The 12,517-nt window shown below is 36.7% G+C and overlaps 1 protein-coding gene across 16 annotated transcripts in view; it reads left to right on the forward strand.

Moving 5' to 3' along the window:
- MFF (mitochondrial fission factor) overlaps positions 1–8,534 on the forward strand; it is a 32,991-nt gene extending 24,457 nt beyond the window's left edge. For 8 of the 16 annotated variants that reach the window (XM_055290815.2, XM_063645751.1, XM_055290814.2 and 5 more), the window contains 4 exons: positions 1,461–1,493; positions 3,046–3,105; positions 6,351–6,435; positions 7,666–8,534. In XM_055290815.2, the coding sequence (XP_055146790.1) occupies positions 1,461–1,493; positions 3,046–3,105; positions 6,351–6,435; positions 7,666–7,797 (310 nt within the window). In that variant the 3' untranslated portion in view covers positions 7,798–8,534. The remainder of the gene's footprint in view (positions 1–1,460; positions 1,494–3,045; positions 3,106–6,350; positions 6,436–7,665) is intronic. The other 8 variants (XM_055290817.2, XM_055290825.2, XM_055290822.2 and 5 more) reach the window with 2 other exon arrangements.
- Positions 8,535–12,517: the final 3,983 nt, after the last annotated feature.

The following is a 12,517-nucleotide window of genomic DNA, read 5'->3' on the forward strand; positions in this document are numbered from 1 at the left end:
TAAGTTTTTAAAACTTCTTGAAGGAGTTATATTAATAATGCTTTGCTCCTAGATCTGTAGCATTAGTTATTATCTTGGAATCTGGAGGGTTAGATTCTCATCAGTCTTATTGATGCTTTCAGTATTGAAAGGATTTTTTAAAGTTGTATTCACTTAGGATCTCAGTGTTGAGCAAGATTTTATCAGAATTTTAAGTGCCAAATCAGTTTTTATTTCCTCTGTGAGAAGTATCTGGCATGACTTTTCAGATATAAGAAATAGGAATGTGAAATTTGGATAATGTTCTACTTGCATGATTATAAAATAATACTGCTTATGAAATTTTAAGTGCTTCTATGTTCCTTGCTCTGTAGATCATTTTTTCTTTTCTATTTTATTACTCTTGGCTATTATGCTAATGCAATACCTTATCTTTGGTCATATGCCATCACATTAGGTGTAGTTAATTTAAACTAGAACTATTTGGCAGAAAAAGAAAAAAGCTTTCTGCTTGCTTTATCACTATGAAATAATGCAGATTCACAATTCCTTGACGTAAGAACTGTGTTCAGTTTACATTTTAAAGGATGCTGTCAAAAGGTTTGTGTACCATATATTTTTTTCTTACAAGAATGTAGATGATCTAAACCAAGCTCAACGTGAAAACCAAGTTAAATCCTAGGTACATGTTAGAAAAGTTTATTTACACAGGTGAGTGTTACGCATTTGGAAAACTGATATACTGAAAATTTACCAAAGCACCAGGTGTGTCATTTGCTCAGGTGCAGCAGAAATTAAAATATTATTATGATTTGGTCCTTAACTGGTTAGAAAATGCCCGTCTCTCCCTATATCTGTTAGAGCTATGTAACTCATTTTACAATGTAAAATATTAGCATCTTAAAAAAGAAACTTAGTTCCTGTGTAAGAACATTATTTAAATATTGATAGATGAGTCATGCTTAGCTCTTATTTTTAGGAGGGGCTTGATTATTTTTATACAGTTTTTCCTTAACAGATTGTACCAGCTTTGAGTGAATAGAATAAGAAACCAATGTATGAATAATTTATATTTTTTGGCAAGTATCCCTATAAATATACAACTTGGAAGACCTAGAAATCCAGAGTTGCAGTGGATACAGTGTTTGTTATTTATAATTTTTCTCTTTAAAAAAAAGTATAATTCCTGATCCCCAATTAAACTGTTTATTTTCTGTAGCAGATTACATTTTTATAGCAAAGAAACACATATTCTGTTACCTCAGAGCGTATTTACTCAAAAAATGTCAGTACGCAAGTTAGTGATGGAGCTTGGTGGTAGCCTTGGATTTCTTTCCCTTTTGCCACTCTACAAAACATACTGTTGAGAAGATTTTATGTATTAAATCATACTTATTGTAGAAAATGGTACTTGAATGAAGTTTCTAACTTTGCCACATACCTGTCTAATTTACTTTTATATTATATGTGTCAATTGCCAGTGTGAGAAGACAAAATGAAATACGTTGTGAAAGGTAACTGTATTATTTTCTGGCTCTGTGTTATAAAAGGGAAATCTCTGTGGCGGAATATGTCGAATATGACAGACCCATTTGAACATACTGTGTGCATTTTAAAAAGCTTTAGGAAGCACACAGTGATAGCTTCATCTAGTTAACCATTTTCATGTTAGTGTAATTTAAGATTGTAGTTAAATAACAGGTTTCCTAATGCCACAGAATAAATATGTTAGTAGGATGAGATGAGTTAAAGACTTGACCTGTCTTAAGCATATGTGGTTTCTCCATGTTTTTTAGCCAGTAAAATAAAAGTCAAACGTGTTTCCCCAAAAAGTCTCTGAATCCCTTATCTTCTAGGCTCCAGAAATTTCTTTAAGCACTGGTAGTACCTTTAAGACATGTAGAAGTTAAACATTAGAATTTTCTTACATGAATTGAATTATCAGAAAATAATGATTTGTATTGTAGTCAAAATTCCACAGCTGTGCCAACTTACGGAAAAAATTAGTGCATTTGGTGTTAAACATTTACCATTATATAATTATTGTCTTGATACTTAATTCAGGCAAAACCAGATCAGTTACTTAGAGAATGAGATATCCAAAATAGGATTTAATAATTCTTCAAATCTTTATATGGATCCAACACTCCAGTCTCCTTTCTCTGCTTAGTAAATATTGCTGATTGTTTTAGGGGGAATTGACCAGTGAACACATAGAAGCTTTTGTTTTCTGATTTTAAAAGATAAAACTTATTGGAAAGGTTACTGCTTATCAAAGTAGAAAGCTAACTGTCCTCTAGCGCCAAAGTATATACTGAGAATGAGTGGAAATCCCCACCAAGTTTCCCACTGCACCTAAGTCTTCATTTCCAGCAGCCCTGTATGTCACTCCTGGTTGTCTCAAGATCAGGCTCAAATTGTGGATTGCACTTCCTGTAATGTGCTCTAGCACGTCTCCTGATCTTCTCAGCTTCAGAGTGGAGGCTTGCATTTTCACTCTGGAGAGCTGAGAGTTTGAATGAGACACAGCTGCAATAAGACATCAGGCACTACTCAAAATTAATGAGGTGGGAGGGAAGGAAGTGTGGGAAATGGAGTTTCTTGAAATTTATGAATACAGTCTTTGAGATAGAGCTGTTGATACCAGATGAGCAACTGTGGTCATACTGGTGCAGCTAACCAGGTCCTGATATGCTTTTAAAGGTGCTAGTGATTTTTTTTTTTTCCAACTAGAGGAAAGGAATTAGACTTTTTAAGCAGAGTTGTCCTCTGTCTTAAATTTCATAAAGCACCAAGAAAATTATTTTATATGTTGGTGCTGTTTTGTCATGTAAATATAGATTCCCTTTGTTCCTTTGATCAATAGTAATGTTGAGTTTATGAAAATGATAAAATGGAGGACACATGAGACAAGGATTTTTTAAAGTAGTTGAGAGATATTATATTGTATTGAAATATACAATATAATCCTATTTGACATTTATTTGTCTTGTTTTTGCTTTTATTTTATTACTTCTCTGTTTCCTGATTCTGTCTTGTGCCTTCTCCCGCAAAAACCTGCCTTAGACCTGTGTTGCGTGGTGGGTCTGCTGCCGCCACTTCTAATCCTCATCATGACAACGTCAGGTAAATTTTGAGACTTCGTAATTACCAGGGTAAATGGTTGGCGGAATTTGTGTGTTGCAGGGCATGATGCATGTCGTAGCTATGCCTGTGTTTGTAGCTGGACTTCTTTCTACAGCTTTCCTTGATGAGTACCTCTTGCTTCTCTCTAAGAATAATGAATAATCAGTCATGACATTTGGCCAATTAATATGAGGGAAAATGTTTAGTACTTACGGTATGATGTGAACAGCTATTTTATTTAAGTGTAGTGTTAATAGTTTATAGGTGGTTTATAATAATTTACATGCTAAAACAGAAAAAAGTCTTAAATCTTATTTTATGTGCATCATTTTAATGGTTGCCTGAATTGTGCCCAGCATTTCTTTTTAAGTTGTTAATTATCTGGAATGTCACTTTTAGTGTGTGAACAAACCTGTCTTCGTTTGTAAGGCATCATCATCTTAAATTGGGAGAAATCAGCATTAACAGCTCCACAGTTTGGGAAGGCACATATTTAGAAAGGAAATTTAGTTTTAAGCATTTTTATTATCTGTTGATTTAAGGCCTTCTCTCTTATTTTTGCCCTTTTTACACTTTCAGACACATAGGTTGAGTGTTCCTTTCTTCCTGACACACACAGGGGCTGGCAGAATGGCACATACAAATACATGCAGTTCTTAAGTGCCAAAATCCCCATTTAGTTTTCCTGTAGTCTGGAAAAACAAAATCAAAAGCTCGTTGGTATTCACAGATGCTATTACTGTATAATTTTTTCAGTCAGTTTTATTTAAGCAGAAATGTATTATCTGTAGCAGTAGATTTAAAACTGGCAGCATCATTTCTGTGCTTAGAAGAAGTTGGTACATTCATTGAAGCAAGAGAAAAGGGAAACATTAGCTGCTCATTAAAACTGAATTCATGTTGGAGGAATTGAAAAGCACGCCTGTGGTAATCCCTTACCACTCTGCTGACTTGTTTCTTTTTACAATCTTAGTTCAGTTCATTGTCGTTTTCCCTTATATTTTTCTCTAAGTTTGTGATCTTTTATCTTTGTGTCAGAGTATTTTCAGCCAATGATCTAACTTAGCATTAGAGTTTTTTAGTTCTAATAAATACAGGTTTTTGTTTAAAACACAATGTAAAGTAACATAGTTTTGTTTTAAATTGAATTATATAGGCAAAATCTTTTGTCATATCCTTATATTTCTTTGCAAATCGAGATTTCCTTTTCAGATATCTAAACCTTAGTTAATTCAGGATATAAATTGTGAGTAATCGCTTTCATTTGTACTTCATTCTCTATGTTCGGTTCAGATCCCTTTAACAATTGCTTCTGTTTGATTTTTTTCCTAATTATTCCTCTGTTATGTGGCCTCAGAGAAAGAGAAGAGTTTTATTTTGAGGATGAAGTGAAGGAAAAGGGAATTTTCAACCTTTATTTTTTCCACTAATCATTTGTAAACCCATAGTTCCAGCATCTACTAACTTAGAAGTTTACTTCTCTAACTGGTATAATTACCCTAAGTGCTCCAGGTTGTTTACTGTGTTCTCATGAAATAAGGGGACAGTTAATGAGAAAGCAAGATAATTTAGCCATAGAAGGAATATTTGGAGATGGTTGTAGATTATCTAGAGTCAGTACACACCATCTATTGTTTAAGGTTTTTTGCATACTTTATTAAAGTATTTTTATTACTTTTAACAATATTTAAAACAAAAGGATTTTCTGAGTAGACTTGTCTTTAACATGTCTGGATGAAAAGTATAATTCTGCTTCATATCCCTTTGTGTGGGTATGTGCTTTTGTAGTGGGGACTTGCTGGGATAGATATTAGAATAGATGATCCATTTGCCAATTCTCTGGACTACACAGGAGTAACTTTTAATCTAGTTTATTTATATTCTGCTCATTTAGAAAATTTACTATGCCATAGTAGTAGCGGTGGTCAGACATGGAAATGGTGGGGAGACAAAAATATACATGTGAAATAAAACTCTGTATTTTAATAAAGTAAAAAAAAAAAGAAAAAAAGAAAATTTACTATGCCATTTTACTAAAATAACAATTTAGGATATAAAATACATGTGAGGTGAATTGTGTGGTTATATAAGTTGTATCTCAATGAAGCTATTAATTAAACTAAATTTTAAAATGTGGAAATCCAGGCAAAGAAGAGGAATGGCATTTGTCTTTGTTTTTCAGAAGTTTAGTGTCATTCACCTAAAAATTAGTGCCCCTTTAGAAGTAACTACATTGGAACAAAAAGTACTTTTTTAATATGCTTTCTCTGGATTTTGTCTTAGTGGTTTTTCAGTATTATTTTATACACAGCATTTTATTCATTATTGGGCCAATTCTGGAGCTAAATGTAGTGGCAAGATGTATTCAGGAGATTTTATAATTGTTTCTGTGGGAGAACACAGTAGAGCATAAGTAATTGGAAATAAGAAGTAAAGAATAGGCCGGGCATGGCTGCTCAGGCCTGTAATCCCAGCAAATTAGGAGGCTGAGGTGGGTGGATCACCTGAGGTCAGGACTTTGAGACCAGCCTGGCCAAAATGGTGAAACCCCGTCTCTACTAAAAGTACAAAAATTAGCCGGGCATGGTGGCAGGTGCCTGTAATCCCAGCTACTTGGGAGGCTGAGGTAGGAGAATCACTTGAACCCCAGAGGTGGAGGTTGCAATGAGCTGAGATTGTGCCATTGCACTCCATCCTGGGCAACAAAAGTGAAACTCTGTATCAAAAAAAAAAAAAAAAAAGACAAGAAGTAAAGAATAAAAATGGCAAGACAAGAGGCAATGAGAAGAGGTGATGAGTCTTTTTTTTTTTAGTTAAGAGTTAGTCTACTTTGTGTTCCCTACTAGTGAGTCTATGCCTATGGGCTTACATATGGACATAAGTTTGTATAAGAATTATATTTTGTTCTATCCTAAGTGGCAGCTCTCAAACCTTTTCAGCCAGGGACCCTTTCTAGCATCGCCAATCCTTTTCTGGCTTGAGAATTTTCTATTTGTTTCTTTAGTCAGGATTTTTTTCTCATTCTCCAATTTTTAGTGCCCTTTTTCAATATTGTAGACAGTTGTCATTTTAAGCTTTTTTCTTTATTAGTACAAATTCAGGTGGTAAAATATTTTAGTAATTCATATTATTAAGTACCAGTTTTCTGAATACTACTTTGAGCATTACACAAAGCATGACGTGGCGTGCCAGTTACTTCGAGTTCTACTTTACTATTCATTTGTATTTCTATCTCTTATCTGCAGGTATGGCATTTCAAATATAGATACAACCATTGAAGGAACGTCAGATGACCTGACTGTTGTAGATGCAGCTTCACTAAGACGACAGGTATTTAGTGTACCAAATAAGATATATTTATCAGTTATATTCATACAATATTTTAAAGTGATAGTTCTCAACATTTTATTATTTTCTCTTCTGTGGGATCCATGAATTGAACTATATCTATCAAACTAGTAAGCCATAATTGATTTTCTCATTTTGATTAAAGATATATTAAACTACCCTTTACATGTTTTGATCACCGTAAAACAGTATTACCAAGATAGATTAATGTAATTCTGGCTGATAACAAAGAATCTTTAGCAAACCAGTACAGCCATCAGTTGCTTGTTTGGCTTTTGAAATGTGGAACAATCACTTTGGAACCTTTGTTGCTGTGTTTAATAACTCCATTTTGGAAACCGCTCCTTGCAGCTTGCACAGCATCCCTGCATATGTATTTCTTGTATTCTGTAATAAATCCTTTCTTAGAACTGCAGTTGCACATGTGTATTTTTTAATATGTACTCCCACAGTCTCGAGTATCACACATACACACTTGTGAAGAAGGCATAGTTGGTTTTCTCATTGTGTCTATGCCAAATAGATATAGCGGGAAATTGGATTAAATAAGACATTTTTAGGTGGAGATCAGTAGGAGAACACAAGCTTAAGCAGGCGGTTGTTCAGCCGTGGACTTTTCACAGTAAGGGCTAACAGCAAGGGTGGCACTGTCAGCCAGCAGCATTTCCAGCAGCTGGGGAATTAGCCTTCAGGCCTGAAGGGTTTGGGTGCCATATCCCAAAGCCCCCCACAGTAGGTTATTTTATTGGATTGTCTCAGTAACTCAGAGGTGGACAGAGAAGGCAGTTATGCCAGGTTCAAGATGAACAACTGAGGTTGAGTGACAAGAAGTTCATAGGAGAGGCATAGAAAGGGGAAGGAGTCCCGTATTCTTTCTGCTGTGGTAAGCCTGCCAAAATGCATACTGAGTCTTTTCTGCCAGAATAACAGTAGGTAACCGCTTCCTCACCTCACTATGTAATCAAGTTAGGAAGGAAATACAGCCTTCCTAACTCAGAAATCTGAAGAAGGGAAAGGGAAAGGATGTTTAAGTGAATTTAAGCTGTCATGAATGACATGTTTTTCTATGTGTAGTTGTGTTTATTTTGCTGCAAATGAAACTTTCCATGTTTGTAATAATTTGTTGACTTAATTATTATACTACTTAATAAGAATCTGATTGCTCTATTCATTAAAGCCTCCATATTCTGTGTGTGTTTGTTTTTCACTTAGATAATCAAACTAAATAGACGTCTACAACTTCTGGAAGAGGAGAACAAAGAACGTGCTAAAAGAGAAATAGTCATGTATTCAATTACTGTAGCTTTCTGGCTGCTTAATAGCTGGCTCTGGTTTCGCCGCTAGAGGTAACATCAGCCCTCAAAAATATTGTCTCAACAGCTGGAAATATAAAAGATTTGCAAACTTCTTTGTTTCTGTCTCTGCATTGTATGCCATTTTATAGTCCACACCCTGAAAATGTATTTCTTCCAGAAAGTCTGGAGGAAGGACCTATATTTGTAGAAGTAAAGGTATATTCTGTCACTTAGCTGTATTCACGTTTGAGCAGTTCTGCAGTAACACCTGCTTAAAACCCTTTGCATGTTTTGTAAATAGGCTCCAGTTTTGTTTTTTAAAAGGAATTTATTTTTTGCCTCATCAGTCCACCCAACTGATTCTGAATGGGAGAGAGTCTGTAGAGAATTGATTTAGAAAAGTGTCTGTGAAAGAAAAACAAGTATGTTGTCCTGTTTCTCAAACAGTGTTAAGCAGTTTTGTTAATAGACATTTTTGCATTGACACTTCAACATTAACACTTCCAAAGTCATGGTCTGGTGCCAGATTTAAGAAACTCGAACCACCTAATATTTCATAACCTTCGTCATTAGGTACTTGTACAGATTAATTTCTAACATTTCAGCAGTTTAATATGTGTGCAATATGTGCACAATTTCAGCAGTTTAATATGTGCAATCTTTCATTTTAGTTTTGCACTTGGTTTTCTATAAAGTACGTTTTTACTCAGTTCATGTGTGAACAATTTAAAATACTACAGAATAAGGTACAAATGTAGTGTATTTAATAAACTGTCAAGCAAAGCAGTATTTGTCTAGTGAAGGATTTTATTTCGTCATTTGTGCGATCAGCTACATTTTGTATCATATTACCTTATATGAGTCTTCCCGTCTCAGGAGCAAGTAATATAATTAATGACATGATAGGTAGCAAGAACCTGCTGTGCTTCCTTTCAGACCTTCATCCTGGTAGTGGTGGCTGTTGGTTGCATTGTAGGTGGTTTTCTAATTTATAATATCTCTAAAGTGGTTCAGGTTTAAATACCTTGAGTTGTGTATACTTTTTTTTTGAGACGGAGTCTTACTCTGTTGCTGATGCTGGAGTCCCGTGGCATGATCTCGGCTCGCTGCAACCTCCACCTCCCAGGTTCAAGTGATCCTTCTGCCTCAGCCTCCAGAGTAGCTGGGATTACAGGCGCTGGCCACCACACCCAACTAATTTTTGTATTTTTAGTAGATACAGGGTATCGCCACGTTGGCCAGGCTGGTCTTGAACTCCTGACCTCAGGTGATCCACCTGCCTCAGACTCCCAAAGTGCTAGGATTACAGCCACCACGCCCAGCCAGAGTTGTATATGCTTTTTTCATGGCAGTATTTATTTGCTAATTATATATGCCAGTGAATTTAAATCTCAAGGCTGGGTGTGGTGGCTCACACCCGTAATCCTAACACTTTGGGAGGCCTAGGCGGGTGGATCACTTGAAGTCAGGAGTTCGAGACCAGCCTGGCCAATACAGTGAAACCCCATCTCTACCAAAAATACAAAAATTAGCCAGGTGTGGTGGCAGGCATGGTGGCAATAGCTGTAATCCCAGCTACTCGGGAGGCTGAGGCAGGAGAATCACTTGAACCCAGAAGGCAGAGGTTGCAGTAAGCTGAGATCATGCCACTGCACTCCAGCCTGAGTGACAGAGCCAAACTCCGTCTCAAAAAAAAAGTAAATCTCAAAAGAATTAAACCAAGTGAAGCCAAGTGCTAGACAGTTTTAGCTCTCAAAACTTAATATTTCCCCATTTTTGGTTCAGAAATGGGTAGGATTCAGTTAGGTGCAACATTCTCCACACATCTTTGGTATCTTTCTTCCAAGGCAGGGAGTTTGGGGAAAGGCAGTTGAAGAAATTCCTTGGATAGAGTTAGATTTAACATTTCTGTTCTTGCCTCTTAACCCTCTAAAATAATATCAAGACAAAGATTCTTCTCTGTACTTAGAAGTTTTCTGACTTTTGGTAATCATGCAACTATATTAATTCTAGATTTATGTATACCAGAAGGTAATTTCTGTGGTTATCCTCCAAATTGAAATCACAAAAATGATGAAAAATGATGGATAAGGTTAGTATCTTTTGATGAACAGGCATGAAAAGGATTCCACAAAGGTCAAAAAATGAAATAAAAGCAGAATAGAGAGAAGTGCAGAAGCCCTTTTTTTCCGTCATGATTCTTACCAAAGAATGGACACTTGGAGTTTTCTCCCTTAATGATTGTGCAAGGGGTAGAAGATCGAATTCCCTACCTCAGGCAGGCACCAACTGTAACAGGAGACTCGTGAATGAAGCTAGGACCCCAGCAGACGGTGAATGAAAACTGTTTACCATGCAAAAGGGGACAACCAAGAAACCTACCTTACCTGACCTTGTCACATATCTAGAAGTAGAAAAGCTTGAATCTCTAACTCCAAAGTTAGGATCTCTATTAAACACCTGTGTACTTCCCCTAAAAATTGTTAATTACTGTTGAAACATATTTTGGAGTTGAGAGGAACAAATTCATTCCTGGTTAGTATAACCAGATATTTGAGCTGAGCCTTTCAACAAGCAGAGAAAGAAGAAGAAAATATTCCAGGTGCAGATGATAGAGGGAGAAATGGATACAGTCAGGAGCCAAAGTTGTATCATACAACCAAGTATAGCAAATATATTATTGTTGCACTACTGAAAGTGCCCCCCTCTCCCCGCTTCTAGTAATTATGGTTGAAGTATGTGCAGGTTGTTTACACTTTGAGGGATAACATCATGGAAGTAGTATATTTTCAAGAGAGCTTTCCTTTTTCCTTCCTTTTCTGCATGAATGTGTGTTTCCAGCTCCTTAACTATACTGATTGCCCAGCCCTTATCCAAAATTATTTGGACCGGAAGTGTTTTGAATTTCAGAGTTTTTCAGATTTTCAAGTATTTACATATACATAATGAGATATCTTGAGGATGAGACCCATGCCTAAACATGAAATTCATTTATCTTTCATACATACCCTATACACACAATCTAAAGATAATTTTATACAATATTTCAAATTTTGTGTATGAAACAAAGTTTGTGTATGCTGAACCATCAGAAAGCAAAAAGCAAAGATGTCACAGTGATATCTCAGCCACGACGTGGACAGTCGGGTTTTTTGCCATCACCATCATTCCTGACTCTGAGTGTATATGCTGCCAATAAACAGTCATTTTTTCTTAACACTTTTTCACACATAAATACTTAACATTAAAAAATGACACACTATTAATACAGTGAAAAAACTGCATTCAAGTAACTAAGCAGCACAGTGGCCATCACCAGATACCTGCACCAGCTGTTAGACAACAGCTGCAACCAACAACAGCCACGGCGGGTTTCCTGTCCCCCCTGGCAGTGCTGTTGGAGTAAAGATTACTGGACACTATTTTTTTCGGTGAGAAGAAACATGAGAAGCAGTTGAGAGGCTAGGAAGTGGATCTTGTAGAGACGAGGCATTCTCCTCAGTGGCTTTTTAAAATATTTCTTCCAGAGTCATCTACCTCATGAACAATGTTTTTGTCTGAGAAACCTCTCTTTGATTTTATAAACTGACGTGATTTCTTGTTCTGTTTTGAATACACACTGCTCTAGTCCTTCAAGAAGCCCATCACGTATCTTTTCTTTTTTTCTTTTTTTTTTTTTTTTTTGAGACGGAGTCTTGCTCTTGTCGCCCAGGCTGTAGTACAGTGGTGCAATCTCGGCTCACTGCAAGCTACGCCTCCTGGGTTCACACCATTCTCCCGCCTCAGCCTCCCGAGTAGCTGGGACTGCAGGCGCCCACCACTGAGCCCGGCTAATTTTTTGTATTTTTAGAAGAGACAGGTTTTCACCATGTTAGCCAGGACGGTCTCAATCTCCTAACCTCATGATCCGCCCGCCTCGGCTTCCCAAAGTGCTGGGATTACAGGCGTGAGCCACCACACCTGGCCCCATCACATATTTTCACCGTGTCATCTGTAGGCACTTTTTCTGCAATGTTAATGTCGTCACTATTATGATCACCTTTGATTCAGAACCGTTCAGCTATTTCACCATGGGTTGATGAACAACTGGAGACCCATCATCGATGTTAAAAACTTCAACATCCACTTCTTCCAGCTTACTGACAGATTCTGAAGGTATATTTTTTACACATATAAGGAGGTCAGACTTTTTTTTTCTCACTTGACATAGGGATTCCTTCCAAGTCACCACCTTGTTTATCATCATCACTGAACATAGTTGCAGGCCAGAGGTTGTGCTGGACATTCACAGCTGTGTCTTTAGTCACCGTGTTCTAGTTGTTGGCAACAGCATATGGCATCCTTCATGCTAAACTTGTTTTGGAAACCTTCTGCGCCATACCCTGTTCACTGCTGCTAACATGCTATTCCAATAAAGTGTTTATATTTACTCATTGATGTAAGGATACCCTGGTCACTGGCCGAATTAATGAAGTCACATTTCGGGGAAGGTACATGGCATAAATATTTGGGGGGGGATGAGAAAATTTATAAGCACCATTGCTGACCCTTGTTCACTAGAGTACAGTGAGCTGTCTTGTTTTTGTTTTAATTACATGACCATTAGCAGTTTGACAATTCATTGAATAAGTATCGAGTCTTCGCTGAAAGCTGGGTACTGAAGATAGGATTCATTAATTCATTCAACTAAATACAATGTTTCTGCTTTGTACCAGGCACTGTACTAAGTACTGTTTATACCAGGAGGGAATAAATATGTTCCTGTACCC

The sequence above is a fragment of the Symphalangus syndactylus genome, chromosome 8 (assembly GCF_028878055.3).
Source record: "Symphalangus syndactylus isolate Jambi chromosome 8, NHGRI_mSymSyn1-v2.1_pri, whole genome shotgun sequence".
Taxonomy (NCBI): Eukaryota; Metazoa; Chordata; class Mammalia; order Primates; family Hylobatidae; genus Symphalangus; species Symphalangus syndactylus.